The sequence below is a fragment of the Lethenteron reissneri genome, chromosome 38 (genome assembly GCF_015708825.2).
Source record: "Lethenteron reissneri isolate LAM-NWPU_2019-01 chromosome 38, ASM1570882v1, whole genome shotgun sequence".
Taxonomy (NCBI): domain Eukaryota; kingdom Metazoa; phylum Chordata; class Hyperoartia; order Petromyzontiformes; family Petromyzontidae; genus Lethenteron; species Lethenteron reissneri.
In genome coordinates, this window is record NC_083816.1 from 1,212,718 (window position 1) to 1,237,647 (window position 24,930).

At 48.5% G+C, this 24,930-nt stretch overlaps 1 protein-coding gene across 4 annotated transcripts in view; it reads right to left on the minus strand.

The window, feature by feature from the left end:
* LOC133351719 (semaphorin-3F-like) overlaps window positions 1-24,930 on the minus strand; it is a 364,354-nt gene that overhangs the window by 42,706 nt on the left and 296,718 nt on the right. For all 4 annotated transcript variants that reach the window (XM_061567144.1, XM_061567143.1, XM_061567142.1 and 1 more), the window contains 2 exons: window positions 4,014-4,174; window positions 2,593-2,655 (listed from right to left, as the gene is read on the minus strand). In XM_061567144.1, coding sequence (XP_061423128.1) covers window positions 2,593-2,655; window positions 4,014-4,174 — 224 coding nt within the window. The remainder of the gene's footprint in view (window positions 1-2,592; window positions 2,656-4,013; window positions 4,175-24,930) is intronic.

The following is a 24,930-nucleotide window of genomic DNA, read 5'->3' on the forward strand; positions in this document are numbered from 1 at the left end:
CCTCTCGTCAGAGAGAGAGAGGGAAGAAGTGGGTATCGGTTTGGTGCATGGCACGTGTCACCAGCACAAGAATTAAAGCCGTACTAAACAGCATATGCGCCTGACGGTAATTCTTCATGAAGTGTAAATGCTAAAACAAGTGCATGTTTAAAGTAAAGCATTGTTACTGCATCTGAGGACACATTGATATTAATTGTATTTGCGCATTTAGATAAATTAGGTAGTGGGAAATCATTCATTAATTGTAACAAAATGTTCTGCAAGAGCTCATTATTGGTTAACATTTGCAGTAGAGTGATGAGGCTACAAATAGATGTAAAGTGGTTAATTATATTAACTTTGCACACAACCATACAGCAATGTATGTATGTAACGTATTTTGGGAATTCGTATCGCAATTTTGTGATAGACATCCGAGTCATGTGTCATGTTTAGACACACGATTGAAACACGTGAAAGGACTACCGATTGAAACACGTGAAAGGACTACCATGCATGTTTTTCTTCTTCTCAACACCTCTCAATGGTACTAACACGTTCATGGTCCAACATATCAACGTATGGGAGAGCTCCTGACCACTGTCCGTTGTACAGAAACTTCCAATTGATTCCGTACATCGACCGTGTAGGAGCATCCGCCGGGACCAGCGTGCGAGCCATCTCGGCCTCGTCAAGTGCAAAGTGGATGTCTGTGGGAGACCGCTCGAGTGTTGCATCAGCTGTGATTGACACGTTGGGTGCTGGCCAATTTCATGGCAAGCATGCGCAGCTGCTCGTGAGATGTAGACTCGGGCGAACATGTGTCTGGAGCGGTGATGCGGCCATCCTAACCCCCCCCCCCCCCCCCACGGTCGCTCTCCCTCCGCTGTCACAAAGGCTTCTTCACACCCGTCAATCAACTTTGGCCTGTGCCAGTGTATATATATATATATATACACGGGGATTTAACTGCAGATGTGACTAAAGAAGCACTTACAAGGACCCATCAACTGCTCCTGCACTCTTATTCACGTCGTCGCCGACCCGAACGTGATAAATATTCATCGCAACGAGCATCTTTACAACCGCCGCCGCCACCACCGCGTTGGTCCCCGGCGACGGCGGTGACGGCGGCGATGGCGGTGACGGCGGCGGCCTTCGCGACGGTTGCCCAAGAATGCACTCAAAGCTGCCACGCAGCGACATGTCGGGGCGTTTTCGACCGTGCCCTTTTCTTCCGAGCTCTCGGGGGACGGGCGCGCGGGCGGGCGGACGCACTGCCCACGCAGTTGTATTTGCACACCTGTCTCCGCCGCACGCGCAGACTCTCGCCGTGCCACGCGCCCGCTCTGGCGGGCGACGGGCTCCAGGGGGTGCGGCCGGTTCACGGGGTCGCGCATGGGTCTAGGGTTACGGTGCCGTCCGCACAAGCCATCGGATAGAGGCCTATATCGCCGGCGCCAGTTCATATGACCGTGCCGAAATTAATAAATCTGCCACGGGGGTAAAAAAGCTAAATATTTGCGCGAGCGTTTGAAAGCGTGCCAATCGTGTCGTGTGCCCGCCGTTACATCTGATTCATGATTCGGACGCTAATTTTGTAATGTTAGGGTTGGTTAGATGATTTATGAGATGAGATTAGAAAAACCACGATGGAGCCGAAGACTTTCCTTACAACTGCCTACATTATAAAAACGTGTTCTTTTTATATGTAGTGGATATTGTAACAAGATAGCAGATTGACAGATGTACTGGGGCTGCAAAGTAGACTCATGTCACTGACACTCATTTTAATGTTTGTTCACCATTCGATTTCTACTAAAAGGTCTTCAGTGATGTAGGGAAACAGTGAAACTAATATTTTTTATAGACCACCCAGCTGGCAGGACTTGAGTTATTTCAAATTGACGACATTCCCAAAGATTTCCACGACTGCGTTAGCACTCGATTTTGGAGTTAAGAACAAAGCTATCGAGCTGAGCAATAAAGTTAAAATAAAGTTTAATTTCTGCATTCCAGGCTGTTCTTTGGTAAAACGGTTTTATTTATCAGTATGACTCAAAAGCGAATCCGTTCAGTTCCGCTGGGCATATTTAAACTGAGATAAACAGCACTTACAGTCCATAGTAAATACGCTGCTGGATCAAGGCCTCTCCATGCCGTGTCGGTCGTGGGGGCTGCTTGACCATACCTCACCACGCTGATCAGTGCGGGTTTTGTGACGTGGGCTGGTGAAAGTGATTTGCATGCACAGGACAGGCTCAGATATATTCACAGGTTCAAATCCAATCCGAGGATTCGAGTCGATCATCGCTCCGAGTTTGATATTTTCCTACCTCGTGGAGGAAGTGAACAGCGCTTGTGACGCGATGAAAGATCCTCCGCCATGGTAATCGTGGGTGTTTATATCACTGGCAGCAGTAACCACAAAAACCCTACAACGATCCGGCTGTTGCATGAATCATACGTTTTGGTGCAGCATTCACCCGCTTCCACGGCAAGAGTGCTCACCGCAGGCTAAGTCGTTATTAAAGCCAACGGTGATGATGATGATGATAGTTTCTCACTCTGGAAAAACAGTGCACACTGCTGCTAAGCTAAGTGCCAACGTACCTCTGCGTCTTTGCCCGCCAGCTTGCACTCTTCCTTGCTGTCTCTCCCAGCGGGCCAGTAGGCCTGCACCAGACAAATAAGCAGATGAGAATGGGTGTGTGCTTTATAGAACAGAACTTTAAATAAACAATAAAGGGTAGGGGGGGGGGATGTACCTTTTGCTTATCCAATGCATTCCACAATTCCATTTTGCAAAGAAGTGATGCATAGTCATGCATCATTATTGACTTGACAAATAGCTGAGGCTTAACGTAATATGAACTGGCAAACACATAATTGAAATGTTTGTTAAACCCAGTCATTCATTTTTAAATACTTTTCCTGAAGTGTATGATATAAATTTAATTGCGCACTTTTATTTTTTTTACAGATTATTGCCGCAGAGTGGGGCGCACACAAAATGGGTGTGCTTCAAACATCGCGCGCACGCTCTGCTCATGAAATCGTGTCGCTCAACCAGTCTTCCGATAACACACGATGAAACCAAACAATAAACCGATGATGCTATTGTACGCTTTAAGTGTTCTGTTCTTCTGCGAGTTTTTTTTTTACATTTTCTTCACCCCCCCCCCCTCGCAACAGAAACAGCCACGCAGGCGCTTACCTCCCTCGCCTGCTCACAGCGTCGACCTGAACCCGAAACTTCCGTGCCAGCCTACACATATTTTCTTTGACTCCGAACCAAGCGTGCTACGTGTTGGGTTACTGGAAACTGAACTGCTCGTGGAATTAGAGTGACTTTACCATTAAAGTCCACTGCTTGTTTGTGCATAGTCAAAGTGGCATTTCCCTGTTATAATCCAACGCTAAACTCTGCCGGGCATAGTTGATTAACAAAGACTTGCACCTGGAAGGGTCGAGGGGGGGAGGCATTAAGTGCCAGATTTGTGCAGTCCCAAGTGCGAGCATGGTATACAGTGTATTTCCCATGACTGCGTGCCTGCTTTTAGTCAATGGGCCATTTTCATTTCACAGATGCAAACGCAATTATAATGAGATGTTGCCGACCAATCAATGAATAAAAGTCGGTCAATGTTTATCCCTGCCCGACAGCCTCGAGCCTAGGTGGTGGAAATGACACATTCCCATGGCAAGTGGCCAGCCTATCCAATACGCAGCCAACATGGAACAGTTACATAAACGAACCAGAAAAAATGAAGCAGTCGCACTGTATGAAACTGCTTCGAATTAGTACGATGACGTCTGCGCGGCACGTTTAGATTTCAACGTTGAAGGTTCTGGGAATTTCTCTTCCATTTGTTTCTACTTCCAAAAAGAAAATCCCCCGCCCACAATTATTTTATTGCGGACGAGTTGTGTTTTTCCCAGAAGCGTCCCAGAAATCTACGAAAGGGCGGCAATGTCTCAGAAACGAGGTGGCTGACGTGAGCACGCCGACGCCACCGTCCGGACGCTCTTACCGTGAGTGGCTCGCGCTCAATGTTGTTCATGTCCAGGGACACGACGTGGTCCTTGGCTCCCACGTAGAAGCGGTCCTGGTCCTCGTCCAGCAGGAGGATGCGGAAGTCGTTGTTTCTGCTCAGAAGCGAGAAGTTCTGGAGTGTGCCCGAGGCTTGCAGCTCTGAAGTTGACGAGTAGACAGGGAGAAGGGGTGTGTAGGGGACAGTGGACAGTCAGTGACCAGTCAGAAAAATTTGTGTAAAAAAAATTGATATATAAACACCCCACTGCCACGATCTGATATTTACCACCATCTACTAAAACAAAAGAAAATGTTTTTATTCCACCAGGTAAGGCCGACTGAACTATATAGCTCTTTTTTCAGAAGCGACCTGGCCACAAATGATAGCCCAATGAAGTGGCTCATCATGTGGAAATTTAAAACAGCCAAAAACTCTAAACGCGTGTTTCCAACGGTGGAGGGCAAAACTGTAAAATCCACCCGACCACGGGGAAAACATGCAAACTTCAAATATACAGCAGGCGTCAGGGTCAGGTTCGAACCCACAACCTCCTGTATACCAGGCGAGGTAGTTCACATCTTGCCACTGTGAGATGTTAACTACCAGAGACTTGGAAGTCAATCTCACAGGGCGCTGCAAAATGCGACACAGATGCAAGTTGGCAAAAGAAAAGAAAATAACAATAACGACCACATATTTTATCAGCATGGCATGGTATTTACAACAAAGCGATGCGGATTAGGGGTGCACGGTTGAGAGAGAATAAAAACAAAAATCTCTCAACTGCACAACATTTAAAAAATGTGAACGAGTAATAATAAACAGCACATTTTCAGTTGCATAATAAAACGCATTTTTGTTGGTAAAGAGCATAAGCGGTAAAAACTCCAAACCATATTGTAAAACTGGGCGCAGCTGCGGTAAAAGCAAAATAACTTTGTGCCTTTCCCAGACCGTAAATATTTTAGCAGCGTTCAGTTTGTTCATTCTGGGCAAACCAGCATCGCCAACCAAGCGACCAGCATTTCCATCGACTGCTACACGGAAATATTATTGTATCCGTTGGCACCATTTCTTCACAAAAACTAGGCGCTCATAAAATATAAATCGCTCAGTTTTCTTTCGATGCAACCACGAATGTGCCCTTCATGACGACGTTCCGCTTTCTTGTTTTGCTCAGCTCCCCTCTCATCTTAATTACGGATCGCCCAAGTTAAATCGCTTATTCGGGCGGTACATATGACGTCGCCAATATAGTTTTGCTTGAGAGGTTCAAGCGAGCGTGGATAACCGTGACAATAATCGCAGCGGCGAAAGCTTTAGGGCTTGAGTCTGTAATGTTAACTGACCAACACACGAGCCACAACTTTTCATGCAGATGTTAGTTTGCCAACAAGTGGAATTGCATTCATGCATCTGCACTCGTCACGTGAAAAGAGGAATGGTAAAAAAAAAATCCATTGGAATTCTCTATTAGGAAAACTCTTAAAAATGGTTTACTCCTCAAAGTCACAAGACAGTTTTAAGAGTCAGCCGTTTACACCATTTTATCTAAACAGTTAGAAACTTTAAACAACAAAGCACTTGAACATAAACATTGATATAACAGCATCATTCTTGACCATGATGCACTCCTCACCAGTATGTAATAAAAAAAACACATCACCGCACGAGAGGGGGTGGGTGGCCAGCACCACGCCCGGCCGCCTTTGTCTCCCGAGTGGTGATGTTTACACATCGCACCAGGTACTCATTTGAGGCCGAGTCGACCTAGGGGAGGCCCAGGACCGGTTCAGATAATCGTCACTAGGTGCTGGCCGTGAGCGGGAATCGAACTCGGGCTGCCAGGTTCGTAGCGTAGCGCTAACCGCGGCACCACCGCTCCCCACACCGCCGACAACGTTCCCATTGACACGTACGTGCATGCAGTGGATGACACATTTTGACATCCGATCCAAGAATTACGCAACTTAACATTGTGAACTTGCCCAGTGACCCTTGACAATGTGCAGTTCCCATGTTAAGATGTGAGAGAGACAGGATCAACACGGCGCTGGTAACACGATGCGCCGAGCTCGGGGCTGCGGGGTTTTTCAGCGCACGTCCGATGCACGAACGTCGCTGGCTCCATGCTCGAGTGCCAGCGTCGTGGAGCAACGGCTCGCACCTGGACCGCTCCTGCCCACTCCGCCACGCGCCGTGCAGGCCTCCTCCTTGCGAGCCACCACGGCCATCGCTTACTTTGAGAATCGCACTCCGTTCACTACCAACCACGTTCACTGTCAACGCCGGCTCGGCGGTCGAGGGAGCGGCCTGCGCCACGCCGGTTACCATTTGTCTCTCTCCCCACTGCTGATATTTACAGAGCGTACCAGGTAGTGCTCATTTCAGACCGAGTTGACCAAGGCGAGGCCATGGACCGGTTCTGACATCACTTCGCAAACTGATGTTAGCTGTGGTGAGTAATCAAACTCATGTCACCGGGTGCGTGTAGCACAGTGCGCTAACCACTGCTCTCACACACACACGTGCACTCGCACACACGGGGTAAACGCATCAACTCATCCACATCTTGCCCCCTGATTATGAGCTCCAACATGGTCAGTATACCTTGCCGATCTCCACCTCTATCACATCACAACATCTATACTACTGCGGTACCATCTCAGTGGTCTCCCGTCTCTTCCCTCCATACACGGACCACATCACAAATCGCAGCCCCCACCATCCCTTAATTATACCCCTCCTGCGCCACCCTCCCCGGCTCCCACCAGCCACCTCCTGTGCCCACTGTGACCCCCCCCCCTCCACTCCCATCTCCATCAGAGCCCCTTGCCCCCACCGGTCACAGCCCTTTGTGCCCTCCAGCACCTGACCTGAAACTAATTTGCTCAATTACCCCCCGAGGGGGCAGCTGTCGGATGAGATCCAGGTGGCTTGTGGGTACAGGAGCCAATGTCCCTTGTGTGTAGCACCACTCACAGCGGCGGCGGCGGTGGTAACCGCACACTCGGAGGGGCTCGCGTTTGAGGCGTGGGCCATAGCTCGCTCCCCGCTCTGTCGGGGGTAATGCTTAGGGGCCGTGTATAGATATAAAAAGAATGTTTAACAACGCATTTGTCGCTCGCTGGAAATGTGTTACCTCGTTTTTGTCGAAGTAAACAAAAAACACACATCGGCACAGCTGTGCGTACGTACAGTGGTGTATCGTGGAACGATTGGCCCTCGCCCCAGTAACATGGAATTCCGAGCACTGGCTCAGGGTCGCCGATTGTGACGAGCACCGGCCCACGCTCATTTGAGTCGGGAGATTTCCAATCGACTTCTACTGCATTAGATGTGAGGACATTTAATAGCATCCGGCACTAATGACAACAGCCAAGAGTTATAAAGTTTTTGTGTAATATATATAAACACCCTCTGTGTGTACTGTAGGCTGAAGGCATTGCATTGGGCCTCTAGAAAGATTAAATGTGAAAGGTTGGGGGAATACGAGGGAAGATGTAGGACGTGAAGTCATGTTTAATTTTGAAGCCAAAATGTATTAATTTGTTTTGTTAGAATACAAAGAGACTCCAGCTCTGACTAACTAGCGGAGTCACATTCTTCCCAATCTTCGATTTCCTCACCACTCGCATTCATTCACAATTATAGTTTTCATTGAACAAATTAATTAAGACTAAGCACCGGCCAAGAGTATGACTAACCATGGGAATATATTCAATAATTAGTCTTTGACAAGCGTACGAACCCGTGTGCACATCAGTTGATAAATTGAAAGTGAACTTCAAATGCACGTATGAAGCACGCACGGCCAAACAGGAACAGGCGTCATTTATCTCAAAAGCAATAAGGCAAACAAGTCACCCAATGCACCGTACGGCACACACTCGCACGTTCACAATTCAACTGGCATGCGCGCACACACACACACACTTTTGAGGGCAGGATCTCACAGTGTAAGGCTCGCCGAGCGATGCCAAGCAATGCACTGCGGATAACTCTAGACAGAGCAACGTATCGCACACGTGTAAATGCATGAAAAGGCTGCACTCCAAGGGAAACCTGCTCGTGACCTTTGATCCCATCGAGGGTGTCACAGCATTCACGAGAGACGCGCGTGAGACGTTTATTGATCGCCGATGTCGCAGCAAAGTTCAGTCCCGACTGCTCATTAAATCAAAAGACTCCGATGATTGAGAGCTCCTCACATGATATTTGACCACATCTAGGGGGGTCACTGCGATGATTACAGCACCAACGGCACTCCACCAGGGCTATCCGTGATGACCAAGGCTGTCTGGCGACGGGGCTGAGATAAGCAGCCGTTATAAAAAACGCAATGCTCCAATTGTCCTTTCCAAAGAACGCTGGTCACCAACGGGCAGGCAGGAGTGAGGGGGCAGCAGCAGCAGCTGCAGCAACGAGGATGTCCACGTTGGCTGGTGCCACTCTCCAGATGCGTCGAGCGCCGGTGCCCCGAGCGCCAACCGTGGAATGCGCCCTCTCCCTTCATTCGATTAGCGAGCCAAACTGTGACTTTCACCCCCCGCCCGCCGTAAATTAAAGCGCGCAACCAGACCCCCCCCCCCCTTCGCTTTTGTTAAGATTGGCACGTGCACTATATTGGATAGCTATTCTTTCCAGACGGGTGGGAGCTGTGCTCAGGACACACTTCACTCAGAATTGGAAAGTTTGTGAGTTCAAACCGTGGCCTAGCCAAGCATGAACGTGAGCACCGCCCTCTGGGACGACAACAGTGGTTGCCTTACAAAGAAACCTGCGAACTGCCATGGGAATGTGGAATTTCCAACACCTGCTCAGAGCCACCACTGCAGACGAGTGCTTGCCCCAATGCGTGCTTGTTCCAGGGAGATGCTTTGCCTTGAAATGCCGATGAGCACGGACACACTTGGACTTGATTTCAACATCAAGATTACAACGACGAGTGAACTCATTCGACACCGGATTTGAGCACTTTCCCCAAGCAAATGAGCTAACATAATAGGACTGCAAATCATTGACGGCCATTCACTACACAAGTTCCGCATGAGAACATCACAAGTCCATTACGAAATGCGTCAGCCTGGCACTTAAAACTGAAGCTCTTTATGCTGCCTGTAAAGGTCATCTTTGTACAGAAGCGAGGTCTGAAATATCTTGGCAGAAGGTGGCCTCTGACTAGGCGTGTATGTGTGCAAACACGTAAATGTGTATGTATGTTGAACTTCTTTTGCACCGTACATAGCAAACCTGCTAATCTGAGGTGCGAGGAAGGAAAACAAACTAAACACACAATAAGTTCAAAAGAGTTTTAAAATTAGATTTAAAAGTGCATAATTCCAGTGGCTTCCTAATATCAGAAGGAAGAGCATTCCAAACGGCCGCAGAAGCGCATCTGAAAATGCGTGATGCAGTGGCCGCCTATGTTCGATGGTTAGCCAAAAGCCGCTGCGATAAAGCATTTGCATGGAGGTTTAAGCATACAGACCACATAAAAGAAGAACAAAACATAGGTGGTGGCTTTGTGGACGAATGGGACAAATGATGACGTTGGCCATCACGAGGACAGGTGTGGGTGGGGTGGTGTGGCGAGAGGCACACCTGGCGGCCGATGCTGGCTGTGTGGTCCAGGTTGTCACCACCGTGCACCCGCACGCTCCGCTCAGAATGAATCGATCCGAGGACAGTCTGGGCCTGCTTGAGATGCCAATTAACAACTACTTGTTCATCTCTTTACAGGGCGCATTGAACGCCGGTTGTTAGGGAAACGTAATCATCCCTGTTTAAAATAAGATTGTGTTTACAACTCCCTCTGATCTGGAACGAGTGACGAAGAATTACAAATATCTGCCGGCGCGATTGGAGCAGGTGCCACGTCCTTCTCGTGTCTCTGCCCCATCTGTCTCATTCCACTTCCCCTCCCTCCTGCTCCCCCCACCATCTCACTTCTATTGCCACCTTCATTTGTGAATTTCGCGATTTATTTTTTAAAGCTACAGCTTTTATTTAAAATAATCTTGTTCACATAATTTGTATCAGCTACTTACCGCGGTGTGATTATTCATACGTGCTTGCCGAGGACATGCATATTCTCGGACTGGGACCCTCAATGCCTTCTCGGTGAGAATACGAATCCCACAACCGCTTTAAACGGTATACTTTTACTGTCAATCCACAAATACAATCAACGCACACAACACGCAATTTCAATTGACGTCCATGGTTACACGCTACGCAAATATTTCTGGCAATATCTAAACTCGTAAAACATCAGGACGTTTCTGTGGGAATTCCATGCTAAACTATTGAGACAATTCAAACCAAACTCAAGAAATGAAAAAAATTCGTGGCTAGTCCAGTGACATTAATCCTTATTCATGTTTATTTTCCTTTGTGATTCGTTCTGTCATCGTTCACTCCACTGCTGGTCCCCATACCCTATATCAAAACATGTGCTCATGCGCTCACAAGCGGACGCCCGCACAAGCACACTCGCCACGGGCGAACGTACACCCTTGCACACACACACGCGGGCGTACACATACGCCTCGTCCAAACTCACGTGTGCATGCGCATACTCGCACGCAAAAGGCACGCGCATTTGCTGGCATCCACCGCCCCCCCGACCCTCGCCTGCCATGGCCTTTGAAGCGGAAAGTGCAATGCAGATTTCAGAGAGCCGAGCAGGTGGCATCTGCAACTTATCAGGTAGAAATGTCCCTAATAACCTCTCGGGGGGGAGGCAGGAGCCGCTGGTGGCACGCGAAGGGATGTGTGCGAAACTCTGCCCCGCAGACTCGCGGTAAAAATACACTCGGCTTGCAAAACTGACGACGCTCAATGAATACCCACAGAAGTGAGTGTGCACTCGCACACGTACACACTCGAGCATGGCGAGATGCACGCGTGTGCGTTACAGTTTGAGGTGTGTAGGGGAGAACGCACAAACCGGCGAACCGAGTTCAATTCCCGTTCGCGGCTAATATCGGTGACGAATATCAGAACCAGCCCTGGGCCTCCCCCAAGGTCAACTTAGCCGTAAACGGGTAACTGGTGCGGCGTGTAAACATCACCCCTGGCGAGACAAAGGTGGCCAGACACGGTGCTAATTGAAATCACCCCCTCAGTGTGCCGTGCTGCCATTCATAGGTGCTCGCTACGATCACTTGCCCCATCAGTGTGTTAATGCTGCACGGGGAATGGGGGCGGGAGGGAGGGGTGGGGGTATTGTCTTTTTGTATTCTGCACGTACTGAAAATATACATATCTGAGAATAGGGTTTTCCCCTTTTATCTGGCAACAAATGGGAAAACAACTTAACACCTGTTTTGTTGCCAGATAAAAGGGGAAAAACCTATTCTCATATTTTGGTACTGGCAAAGGAGGTCCCATGATGTAGATGCTCACCCCTAGCTCTCATTACTCTGATAGTGCATTGTCTTTGGGCTGTACGCCTTTTGGCGTCTTCTGGGGTCTAACACCGTTTGAGACGAGGCTCAAAAGAAAACTGTCTCTGGTGTGGACCAATCAGTTTAAAAAACAATGCATATATTATCAGAGTAGGTTTTTTTGTTAGCATTTTGACCCCAAGTATTGTGGTTAATGCAGACATGATTCCTTGTAAAAGGTTTCAGTTTGGTGTTTTAACAACTTAACACCTGTTTTGTTGCCAGATAAAAGGGGAAAAACCTATTCTCATATTTTGGTACTGGCCAAGGAGGTCCCATGATGTCTACATCTCGATGGAAATGACAAACGCTCTGTTGCACGCGAAATCCCTCCTCTTGGCAGTGTGCAACACAAACGTGCAGGCGATCGGTCGTCTGGGGATTCCACGGTGCACTGGTTCCTTACACTCCTCATTTCTACATTAGGGTGAAGCCCACCAGCAGCCTCTAGGAACCAATTACAAGTGAAAGTCGGACCACCTGGATCGCGAGAATGGAAATGTGTTGGCTTACAAGCCAACACATTTCCAATATCGCTACAGTAGTGGCAGACAAGAGCGCGTCCGTGGGATGTTGGCGTTGTTTATATTGCGAGCATGTTCACCGCGTGACCGGATCTTATTAGAAACAGGCAAGCGCCGTCAATTAAATAAAACCACCAATTATTATCCCAAGTACGTATGATTGAAGCGGAGGGTTATTTTTATACGGTGCCCCGCAAAGAGCTGGCTTTCGCGGTAATTTAGTTTGCACGGCAGATTGCCTTGCCCCCCCTCCCCGCACCGTAATAGCTCATGTTCACTGCACCAACAGCCAAGTTGAAATAAACCAGAAAAGCATGTTAATTAATAATCCAGCTGCGTTTCATCACTCGGCTGTGGATAATTCTTGTATTGTTGCCTTGGCAGTCGAATCAGCATGGGGACGACCATCGTGGACCCAAACAGCCCTCGTCAATGTCACCCAGGATTCGGGCTGGGATTATCCCACGCGCTGGCGCTTTCGTCGTTCCGAATCGCGACGAACCGCACGGAGGGGGCGTCGCACGAGATTACGTGCACCTGAGCAAGCGCAGCTGCAGCCATGCGCGTCATTCAATAGCACGTGACGCCGCCGTGGGGGCACGTGACGCCGCCGTGGGGCACGCGCAGGCGTCGACTGGGAACCGACTCATCGCAGCAGCCGCAGCGGCAGCAGCAGCAGCAAGCACAACCAAAAAGTTGACACTGGCATTTTTCTGAAGCATTCCACCTCGTGAGGACTTGACGTCACCAGTGGCAAAAAGTAAATACATAAATACGTCCATTGGAAAAATAAAAAGTCTCATACAGTGAGGACAAATGTGCTGAGTTTTGAGTGCATGCAATATCCATTAATCTTTGGCTCACTATGACATTCGCAGACCGAAGGATATATGGTAGTCAGTGTACATTTCCAGCTGTATTCTGACCTGGCGTGCGTTTCCGTTCTTGCGTCAATGCCGCCTCGCGATCCGAAGGCATTTGGGCTTGAGCAGAGTATGTTATTTAAGTTTATGAGCGAGGAATTAGAGGGCTTTAAGGTTACGGGCGGGTTGAACCCCTGGGCCTTCCAACAGGAAGAGGGCGGGTGCTTGGGGAACAAACCAAACCAGCCAGGACCTCCAGCAGGACACAACGGCGATTGTGAGTGCTCAGGAAGAGAGTTTTTATGGGTCGAGGCACCTGCTGGGGCTGGCAACGTGGAGCCGGCAGATTTATCCTCTCGACGTGAATAGCGGGTTCCCTGGGACTGGTGGTGTTTGCCTTGGTTTGGCGGGGTCATTTGTATCTTATTAAACCTGATATACTTTCGGTGTGTGGTTTGAACAATGAATAATATTTGAGGTCTCTTCGGGGACCAAGGTACAATTTTTTTGGACGGGGAGGAAATGAAATATTTAAATGTTTGGGGGGTTGGGAAGTGTTAAATAACGGCACGCACCAGTGCCACTGCGGCCGCGTTCCGCGCTCGCTCAAAATGCCGCCACAGCATCAATGTGGTTTACAGCGGTTGCCTTTTTATAAATCTGAACGATTAAAGCGCTCGCCGCCGGAGTGGCCGATGCCATGAGCGCAGTGACGTGCGAACGCATCACCAAAGGCAAACAGTTGCATGAAAAACAAATCCTACGGCAGCATTGGGGCGGTCAAAGACAAGTCCCATTGGTTTCATGGTGGTCAACGACTTCCAAGCAGAGATGGGCCCCACGAACTTATGGCTGGGAATGATGAATATCTATCTGATGGTATAGCAGCGCTTTAAATCGCCCACAGAACTAGATAAGTGGAATAAATATAGAGATCCTCCGTTAGTACAAAAACAATTAACTACCGCACAGCATATGAATTTGAGTCTTTGCCAATGGACTTTAAGAATCCCAACGGGGATGTAGGCGTGTTCTCAGCCAGTCATTACTGTTGCAACGTTAACCCTTCAAGACCTCCAACGGTGTTTTTTTCTGTTTGAGCCTCATTGTCATCAGTGTTACTTTTAGGAGTTAACGTTAGTCTAATTCATATTATTTACATTGTTTAATCAAAGGCCCAAACTGTGAAGGTGATAACCACATTGTGGCGAGATGTTAACGACCTCTCCTGGTATGCAGGAGGTCGTGGGTTCGATCCATACCCTGACATCTGTATATTTGGAGTTTGCATGTTCTCCCTGTGGTCACGTGGATTTTTCTCCAGGCCCTCTGGTTTTCCCTCCACATTATAGAATCAACATGCGTTTAGAATATTTGGCTGATATAAATGTCCACATCATAAGCCACTTGGTTGAGCTATCATATGTGGGCAGCTCGCTTGTGGAAAAAGAGCTGTGGGCTTTACCTGGTAAGATACTAATTCTTCGTTCGTCTTTTTTTTTTTAATGATACAACGTGGAACTATTTATTTGAACACATGAACGGCGCATTTGGTATTTATGGTGACGGCACATGCTTGTTGCAAATGTCACTCGCTCAGCCATCTACGCTGCCCCGTGTGTGCGCGTGTGTGTGTGCGATTGCCTCAAACGCCGACTGTGTGCTGCCCTCCCATTCACACGGCACATGTTCTGAATTTACCAACACAAATAAACAGCAACAACGGCAGGATGAGCGAAGCCCAGAAACGTTCAATTCTTCAACGCAAACACTCCTTTACCCCCCCCCCCCCCCACGATGGAATTTTAAACACAAGCACGACACACATTTCTCTCCCTTGATTGTTTTCATTTAACCAATTCCAAACGAGACCCGAAGTGCAATCAGCCCTGAGCACTATTTGCACTGTGGCCATTGCGTGGTAAGTTTTCGGGGATTTGGCAGAGGATTGTTTGAAGCCATCACTCAGCACTTGACGGCATCTACACCGGAATGTATATACCTCGGTCGCACATACGACAAAACCTCGCTGGAAAATGAACGAGTATTCCAGATAGCTGCCCTGCGCTTTGCGTGTGCCCTCATATCAGGACACTCTCCGTTGAGTGTCAGAGGTGGCCGTCTGAAGTAGATGAATACATCGTTAAATAAAAACAATTATCAGTTCGGCAAATTACCCTTAATGACCCTCATGAAACTTTGTTTCTTCCTTAAGAGGGGCCCTTGCAGCGGAGTGAAGCATTTTTCTGGAATGTTCGTAACACCACGGCGGCTCTTTCCAAATGAGTTTCACCTGTTTGCAAAAAAAATCTGGCCGCCGTTTGCTTGGGCAATTGGCCAAGATGTGCGTGCTGAGGGAGGCAAGCAGGCGAGTGAGCATGCTCGCATTTCTATTTGGAGGGGGGGTGGGGAGAAAAAAATGTTTTACCGGCCACGCTTCGCACGGGCATTCGAATTTTGCCAAACAACGCCACCTGCTCTGCCATTCTAATCGTCCCCTTCTTTTGTCCGTTTTTGTTTGTTTGTTTGCGCGCGACGGCAAATCGTTGACCAAGCGCACTCAGCGGCGCCGTGAAAGCCGATGTGAGAAATGTCCTCCCCCCCGCCCTTCTCAGCAGGGCCACGCACCTCCAGCCCCGCTGTCAAACGATGCAGACACAAACCTCCTGGGCGGCAGCGACTCGGGCAGCAGTCGCGCCAGTCACCCAAGGAGCGCGCGCAGGGGGGTGACCGGCGTGCAAAGGAAAGACGCAGAGAAAGCCGCCATCCATCGTTGACAACGAAGAGTCATCGGCGCGTTAATGCAGATTGCTTAAAAGTGTCCTTCAAAACGACAACGCCTTGTTTGCTTGGTGCTATCTCTTCATTTGGCCACGTTGACCAGGTCGTCCTTGTAAGAGAGCCTCTGTGGGCTCAGGTTCTTGCCTGGTAAAATAAACCCTCCTACTCTGGAAACGTAAGTATTAAAGGTTAAGGTCAAGAGGTCATCTCAGCCAATGTCATCAATGCTACCGCAGCTCACGATCACTTTCGTCCTTCTGGCATATAACCTGGTGCACTGTCGACACCCAAGGTCCACTCTTACACTCTTCCAGTATGAGCAAGCCACTGGGAGCTATGCACTTCTTAAATCTGTACTGAAAACTAATTTCTCTAGAACTGCTTTTTGCGTTTAGGTTGTTGTCCTTCCCCGGCACATCCGGTTAGCACGGTTGGCTACGTACGGTGCGAAAGAAGGTCAACATACATGCGTGCGTACGTCCATCATGTGGCTTTGATTGTCCACCCACAGCTTCCCACTCCATGCCGTCTCGGCCACGTGCCGCACCCCACCCTGCACGCCGACTCCACTCGTTGTAACCTCTTCACCCTGCTTACGTCCACAAGGCTCTCTTACGACATTTGTCTTACGTGTGTCAATGCCTTTTTGATTGACATAATCCTACGTCGCCACACAATACCTCAAGGAAAAAAAGATAGGTTACTTTTGCGCGTACAAAATACATGCGGTTATGTCCACACACCTGCATACACAAAGGCCGGATCATGAACACTCGCATGAACTTGCTGACGCATGGCACATTTGAAGGCATGCATGCGTGCCCACATTCAATACGCACGTTTAAATGTTGACCCAAGTCCGCGCAAGCAGTGCGAAGCCCAGTATTACCCCCTTATTAAGGACGAGCTTTCAGATTTTCTTTCTTCTGACAACAGATAAAGTTTAGCAGAGTGGGAGAACGGACACTGGCCACAGAGACCAGCTCGAGTGAAAACACGCACGGCTACCGCATGTTATCTTAACCCCCCTTTACACCGCTCCCACTTGCCATGCAAAACCCGTTAGCTCTGCACGAGAATGCTCAACATTAATACCGGGTAATGGATCGGTGCTCTTGAGGGGCAGGAGAGGAAGCATCGGAGAGGAGGAGGTCAGTGGGAAGTGGAGGGGTGGCACTGTGCTTTGGCTGCCCGGTTCCTCGGTGGCTTTGGAGGCCTTGTCCAAGTCGAGAGTTCAATGTTAATGTGCCATTTTATTGAGGGACTGCGTGTTATCGTGTATGTATGTTGAACTTCTTTCGCACCGTACGTAGCCAACCGTGCTAAGTGGAGGTGTGGTCTGGGACTGCTTTTGTTGTATTTGCTACCTTTGATCAAGCTTATTTATATTTAGTGACTTGCTTCCCTATTTTTGCACTCTCATCGTTGTTTTGCATCGTTTGCTGTTGTAACTCGCTGATCCGCCCACACTGGACATCTGTGAAAAAGAGCTTCGGAGCTCAGCGGATTCCTCCTCCAGTTTAAACAAACATTCTGATTCCGAAGTAGCCTCCTGACAGGTAACCGACCTGAACCTGAACCACAAAGTGCATCCTCAGGAGCGGAATTCAAATTTGTGCAAAATTTTATTCCATATGCGTCGCCCGACATGTTCGGTCGATGCTGTTATATGACGTTTCAAGCTCATCTTGTTTAACCAGGCGAGAATAATGAGACCAGGATAGTTGCATTTGCCAAGAGTGACCTGGGGCATTCGTTTGCCAGTAGGGAATGATGACTGTTACGGGATCATCCCAATTATTAATAATAATGCTCATTTGTAACCTGCACAATGTCCACTTGTGACGGAGCCGAGCTCAGCGATCAGCTCAGTTGAAGTGAGATATAGAGAATGTTTTTTGAGAAACTCGCGGGTAATATTTGAATTTGGTTCATTTAGACCACACACATGCAAATCAATTGACATCACAAGGTCAAGAAAAATATAAGTGCAAACGGATAAAAAATTTTCCCAGAGTGACCAGAAATCCGATCTCAGCATGCAGTGCTGAGAATGACATCGTGGATTGGTTTGCATTCCTTACAATTAGATCACACCAGCCAAAGTCGGCTCTTAAAGCAAGTACACAGCACTGCGCATTGAGAGGCGGTCGCGCAAAAAAAACATCACTCAGCACTAAACTGTGGGCACCAGAGCTGGACGACATCGCAGCCACTACTGGGACGAGCCGCGGCTGGCGTTGGGAAAGATTGAAAGAGGCAACGACCTCCCGCCTTTGCAATTATTTTTTTGTTCCATTTGTTGAGCACGCATCCCCACAGAAAGGTTTACTAACCGCTGCTCCATCACCAAAAATCGACCTTCTTTTACAGCATTGGCAGCACTGCCAAGTAGAAAATAGCTCTGAAATAAGACACGGCTGGAACTTTCCTGTGTAGCTCGTGAATTCAAAGAGCTTTTATTATCCCCCCTACCCAATAGGCATTCGCCAGCTCTCCGGGAGGATATAGAGTTTGTTCTGTCATGAATGCTGTTTTTGTATCTCTTGATTTCGGGCACAATCAAACTGTGCGCAATTTAGCGCGTGGCATTTGTCTTCACTTGACTGTTATAATCCAATGTCAGTTGTAAGTTAGATTTGTCTCACAAGTAAGTCGAACGAGTGAGGGTGGGCTGGTGGACAGGCTATGCAACCTTAAAACTTCACTCCTCCACTGCCGAGTACACTTATAAGTTCACCGAAAAGGAGACATTATTTACTTGCGCAGTGGGTGTAGCCGTGTTGTCGGGTTATGCCGTGTGTTGCCCGTCACTTTGTCCGACGTTCTGCTCCACGTGTCGAGACCTTCCAAGTGGAGCGGAACGTTGGTCATCGTGCCGAACAGCACGGGAGCATGACCCAAAAACACATCGGAGAGCTGTCCAGCACACCCGCGACACCCCATCCAGTAGTGCCGTAGTTTGTTTATTTAATATGTCTTTCCGACATTACCGGCGGCTTATCATGACTGTGACATTTCCATTAATTCAGTGAACCAGGACTACAGTGCAGCATGTCTGCCAATCCTGTGTGGGTCTGGTGATATGGCAGAGCAGTTGTTACTGGGTTTCACAGCATGAAAGAGGTCTCCTCGGAGGACCCGATGAGAATTGAGGCAAGGCATGAGCGCGCACACACACGTGTACCCGTGTGTGCCATCATCACGCGAGCCATCATCACCTCCGAAAGCCGCCCCCCAATTTTCACACCTAAGGTGCAATTCTGAAATTGTGCCGTTTGCAAGATGGTGGTGACGATGAGTCTTTGAGATGCCGAGTTCTCTCCGATGACGAATCTTGGATTCGACTGGAAACAGATGGTATGGATGCCAGCCGCAGAGTGTGATAATTAAATTTGCAAATGGAAATGTACTGAAATGTAATGTTATAGTGCCTGGATAACACTGGTTAAACTAAAAACATATGATTCATTGGCAAACAAAGCATCGTGTGCTTTATTTTTCACCAAGACAAATTAAATCATTTTCAAATATTGCAATGTAAGCGACGTTCATTGAAATGCTTTTTATATTTGCTCAAAAATCGGTCTTGAAAAATTGCGGGTTATACCGACATCGAGCCCTTTTGAAAGCGATAACGTTACGCGACGGAATCGCAGACATATGGGCATGGTCGGTGTGGCAGCGCAGCGCGTTAGGTACGACGATGCAGTTGGACGGCGCGCTGCATTGTGACATTCCTCCACGCATTAAAAAAGGAGGGCGACGCTCTGCGATGAAAATTCACCCCGTAAAAAACATGGAGCGGCAAACACGCAAAAGGGCCACCTCGCTGCTAACATGCAGTCCCTTTGATCCGAGGCTGGTAGCCGACCCCCGGGAGTTTCATGGCGACACGTCTGTCTTTCATAACGAGCTGCTAATTGAATTGTAACCGACACCGCCTTTCATTGAGGCCGCTGCGGATTGGTGACATTTGGTTGCGTTACAAGGTTACTTTGCTGGCATTCCCGTCCTGGTCAAACCCACAGAGGCTCCTTGGACGAGCACATAACGTGACCAGTGGCAATATGCGATTCAAATTAAATGAGGCTGGCCCACAGATGTATTTGCAGAAACGCTCCCCACGCATGTAAATGCCGCAGAGCCAATCGGCCAGGTTCGAAAGAAAAGGAACATCTACTTAAAATGGCTCGGTTGTATACATTTACCGTCAGACAACGATTGATGTCCGAGGCAAATGGGTCAGGGGACATGTGCTATGCATCAATCCTGAGCGCATTAACCCCTTTTAAAAGGGGCCGCCTCCCAGAGCGCCCGCATGTGTGATTTTCAAATCCAAAACACGTCAGTGCGCGACGCGCTGGCCCGTACACTCAAGTTCCACTCGGGGGTCACGCGGGGGCAATCACACCGGCCTGACGAGACAGCTGCACGCGCCTCCCAGACTTCTCCGTTTAACCCGGCTTCAAAGCACGCGCGGTGCGGGCAGCACCACGGACAGTGGGGCAGGGACAGGCGAGGGGGGGCGGCGAGCATCGATGGGGACATCAATTAGGCTGGAGACTTATTTATTTTTCCATATAAAACTGAAACTATAATTTGTATTTTATTTCACCAGGTCAGGACCCACTGAGCTCAATCGCTATTTTTCAGAAGCGACCTGGCCATGACAAATGACTGCTCAACGAAGTAGATTATCGTGTGGAAATTTATAGCAGCCAAATATTCTAAATGCATGTTGCTAAATGTGGAGGGGAAAACCGGAGCACCTGGATAGAAATCCACGCGACCACGGGGAGAGCAACACGCAAACTCCAAATATACAGCAGCAGGCGTCAGGGTCGGGATCGAACCCACGACCTCCTGTATACCAGGCGAGGTAGTTAACATCTCGCTGGTGCAGTGGTTGGCGTGCTGTGCCATGGGCCGAGCCCATGGCTGTCATTAGTGGCGTGTGATATATGAACTGGTTTTAGGCCCCCCCTTCACCAATCTGCTCCAACCCGCATGGTGAAGTATGGTCAAAACAACCCCAATGACCAACACGGCATGGGGGAAGCCTTTATCTGGCAGTGGCTTGACCATGGGTTGCAATTGACTATTATGCATGAATATAGTGGTGAATAATACATTTGTGATAAAACATTGTCCCTATCTCAAACAAAAGCCAGAAAATGTAGAAATGTGTGACAATCTGAAAGAAGCCACTTCGATTTGAGAAGCGCCTCTTTGAGGTGCAAAACACAACAGCTGACACGAGCAGAGCACATCTCCAAACCCATGGGGCTGACGCTCTTAGTCCTCGCAATTGAACTTACAAAGAGGAGAATAAAGCTAATGTAGCGCAAGTGAAACGTGATCATATTTGGTGGTAAATCTAAATAAGTTGATTCATGCCGGCTTTACCCCGATGATGATGAAACGTATATGCCTATAATAAGCCTCACCACAGCAAATGCAACGTGAGTTATGTTGCCGCGTTAACGCATATTACTCACGTATACATGTAAAACTCCAATATATCACGTATGTAAAACTCCAATATTTCACGTACGTGACTTTACCGAAAGAACCAAAGAGTATCCAATATATGGTTTTAACCTTAACCCTCCTTCGGAGAGTCAATTGAAACCCAAGACCAAGAATGCACGGAGCTGCTCTTCGTGGCGACTGCCTCCCGTGTCGCGGTGTGTCGGTGAAACTCAAGCCAGGCCCTGGGCTTTTGGCACAAAACAAAAAAACCCACAACAAGCCCCTAGGACAGACGGCTCTCGCCTGGCAGGTATCGCTCTCACCTGTGCACCGCAGACTCCCTAATGAGGCCGCACACCTGTTCGCAATATCGGCGGAGCTTTGCGGTGTGTCGTCACGCAGACGGAGCATTCTTCGCTTGCCATCATATTTCACGAATGCATTGTGACCAAACACGTGGACACTTCCTGACATTTGATTTACTAGATTCTATTAAATGTCACGTGGATATTCATGTAGAGTACGTACTACACACATCTACTGCTATCTTTTGTGAGATAAAGTAGCTGGTGAATCTGGTGCACAGCTGCACGGATGGCCGATGCAGGCAGTCCGATGAGGCTGTTTTTACTTCGTACGCATTCCCCTTGCCCACACATTTGTCCTGGCAGCCACATGCCGACTTAAATTATTAACGTCACATCGCTCTACCCGAAACCAGAGTCGTACAGGGGCGGACAGGCAGGCAGAGGTAGAAGGGGTGATGCCCTACCGTAGTCACATTGGCGTTTTCCCAGCCGCTAGTTTTGGGTTTAATGCGCGGCGAGAGGCACCAGGATTCCCCGGTGAGATCTGCATCCCTACCAAAATCTCTCCCCTTCCATCACCCCCCCCCCCCCCGTGTCTAGCCCTGTAACCCCCACTCAACCTCACTAATATGCCTGCTGCTTGACAGACCCCCGTTAGCGCCCCCCCCCCACCACCCCAAAACCCTCATCATGCACCCATTGTCGTCTGGCCACGCCGCTGATCCACCTGACCCCACATCCAGGCCCTCACCCCTCCATCCATGTGCCAGACCCTCACCGAGTTTCCATGCTTCCCAGATGGAGTCTCATTACCACATCCTGGGCCTGCGTAGGCTCTCATCGGGCCTAGATCCCAACCCAGGGAATCTCTCAGCCCCCCAACCCCCCCCCCCCATGTAAGTCTTGTGACCTCTCCTCATGGAGCTTCCATAACTCACCCCCCTCCCCCACCGAGTCCACGACTCCCCCAACAGAGAGCTGCAATGAATTTACACAGCCTCTCGCCGACTCCATCCCCCCACCCCTTCCTCCACTGAATCGCACAATTCCCCACGGAGTCTCATCACCTCCCCCCCCCCCACCCCCAATCGAGCCTTTGCAAAAAGCAGATCACATCAGTTCAGTATGGAGCGAGTTCCGACGAGATGATGAGATGAGGTGTGACCAGATTCATAGTGCCTTGAACCATGCATCCACAGTTAGAATTTTTTTTCAAGATGTACCCTGAAAGTCACGCGCCGAAAGTGCTTCAAAGTCTGCGATTAATTGTTTTTTTCGATTTCCCAATGTACGCACAGCAGCGTGGAATCCTCTAAATGCGCGTGCCGCAGCACATTACATTGCTTCTAACGGACAATATATATCCAGGTTTCCCTCGCTCTATGCGGTAGCTGTAGTAGTAGTAGATGCGTTAAAAAAAGGGCGCACAAAGGGAAACCGCTCGAGACGGCTGCCTGCCGAGTAGCGCACACGGTGCACAAACAAAACGCTGTCCCACCTCCGGCCGCTTAGCCGCATGTCGGGGAACTCAAAGCGCGTAGAGCGAGGGGAACCTGTCGCGTTGACATCGGGATTCGTTTCAGGCACGCATACAAGATATGGAGGGTGCTTCGAATTGTTTTTTGTTAACACAACAATACTGCAAGAAATGTGTCTCTGGGCTCTGGAGATCACCTGGAGAAGATTCCAGGCACGTGTTGACAACGATGGCGAACAAGTGGAGACTCTTTGAAGCTATTAATATACATTTGTTATCATGTTGCAGTGTATTCACCGTATTTTTTTCCATTAAAAACGATAGTCCCATATAAGTGTTAACATTCTATTGAAGCACCATGCATTTGCTTCATATGCACCTCTGCCAAAGTGTGGTGTAGGATTGCTTGATCTTATTTATGAACACAACCATAAACACATTTAGGGTAGTTGTATGACATCAAATTATAACCATTAATCTGTAACACGATGCATGAATGACGACCGAAACATTTCATGCTCCTGAATGGGGATGTACAGATGGAAGGTGTCAAGATAAACATTGCTGGTCTTTCCATAATCACACATTATATGGACAATAAGCAAACAAGTTTATACATTTGCTAAATATTTAATCTCACTAGCTTTAAGCATTAATCTGCTACAATTGAAAAAGAAGCATTACACATTTATAATTAGCCTTGCCCTATCAATATTTAATCTGTAACTTAAAACACAAGCACAGTGGCATACATGTCTATCCAGCAGTAAAGCAAGCTGCTACAACTCTGAATGTAAAATAATACTGGTAACCATGATCTGAGTAAAAACCAACCGCTTTGAAAGATCAGAAGAGTTACAGAATATTCTTCAAGACGGATTTTGATGAAGAAAGCATGTCCCAATTGTTTCCCCATCAGATGTGGGTCTCGTTAAAATATTAACCCTCCCAGCGTAACCGAATACTGAACCAAACTCCCAATATAAACGTATGTTTATTGAACTTCTTTCGCACCGTATGTAGCCAACTGTGCTAATAGGAGGTGCTAAATGAGTTACTGACTGCATGGTGTCAGCCTGCAGAGGATAAGCAGTCCTGAAAATACTTGCCATGAGATGGCCACGTAAAGAAGGCAAACTGCTGGCCAGCGTTACCTCCATCAGCCTTACCTTTGCTGGCAACACAAAGCACCAGTCTGCGAGTGGCACAGCATGTGGACCATATGTACGGTCTCACTTTTTGTTTTTAGCCTTTCAGACACTGCACTCGATTGTATGAAAGCGCCGCACTCGTTTCTGTTGTTGTTGTTGTCGAATACTTTTCATTGTGCGGCAGGTTGCGATGTGAAAGCGATACGCTGCGCCGCGCTGCGAGTGCTAATTCGGAGCGCAGGGCACCACGTGACGGAAGGCTAATGTATCGGCCTCCTCGCCAGCGCCAGCAACGGCGGGCACACGCTGACAGAGTGCCAGCCGAGGCGAGCGTACGGGCGCACACTCCGCCCATGCGCACGCACATACGCACGCACATACCGACACGCGCAGGTAAGGCACCGCAAAGCCACACCGTGCGAGAGCGGAGCGCACACGCAGCACCACTCGTACCGAAATCGCAGGCGATCGTTTCTCCATCCACAAATCACCGACATTAAACATCGATGCGTTGTTCGAGGATTTGACTGCCGTAAATTTTCACGTGGCGATAAGCCGTTGAGCGATTCACTTGTGGCCAGGTCGCTTCTTAAAAAGAGCCATGAAGCTCAGTGGACCTGGACTCGTAAAATACAAAAAGATAGTTACACTTGTGGCAATTAACTCACTTGAAAAGCAACATATCACTGTAGTTTATAAGATACAAATGCACAGATTAGCACGCGATTTAACAGCAATTCCTCATGATTTGTACGATTCTTATAATGCGGAGAAATTTGTCCCCACACTACTGAAAGCCATTGTAGTCGCACAATATCGCTCCGGGTTTGTTACACATCGTTGTTGTTGTTATTGGTGGCCTGCCGCATTTGAGAGTTGGCGAA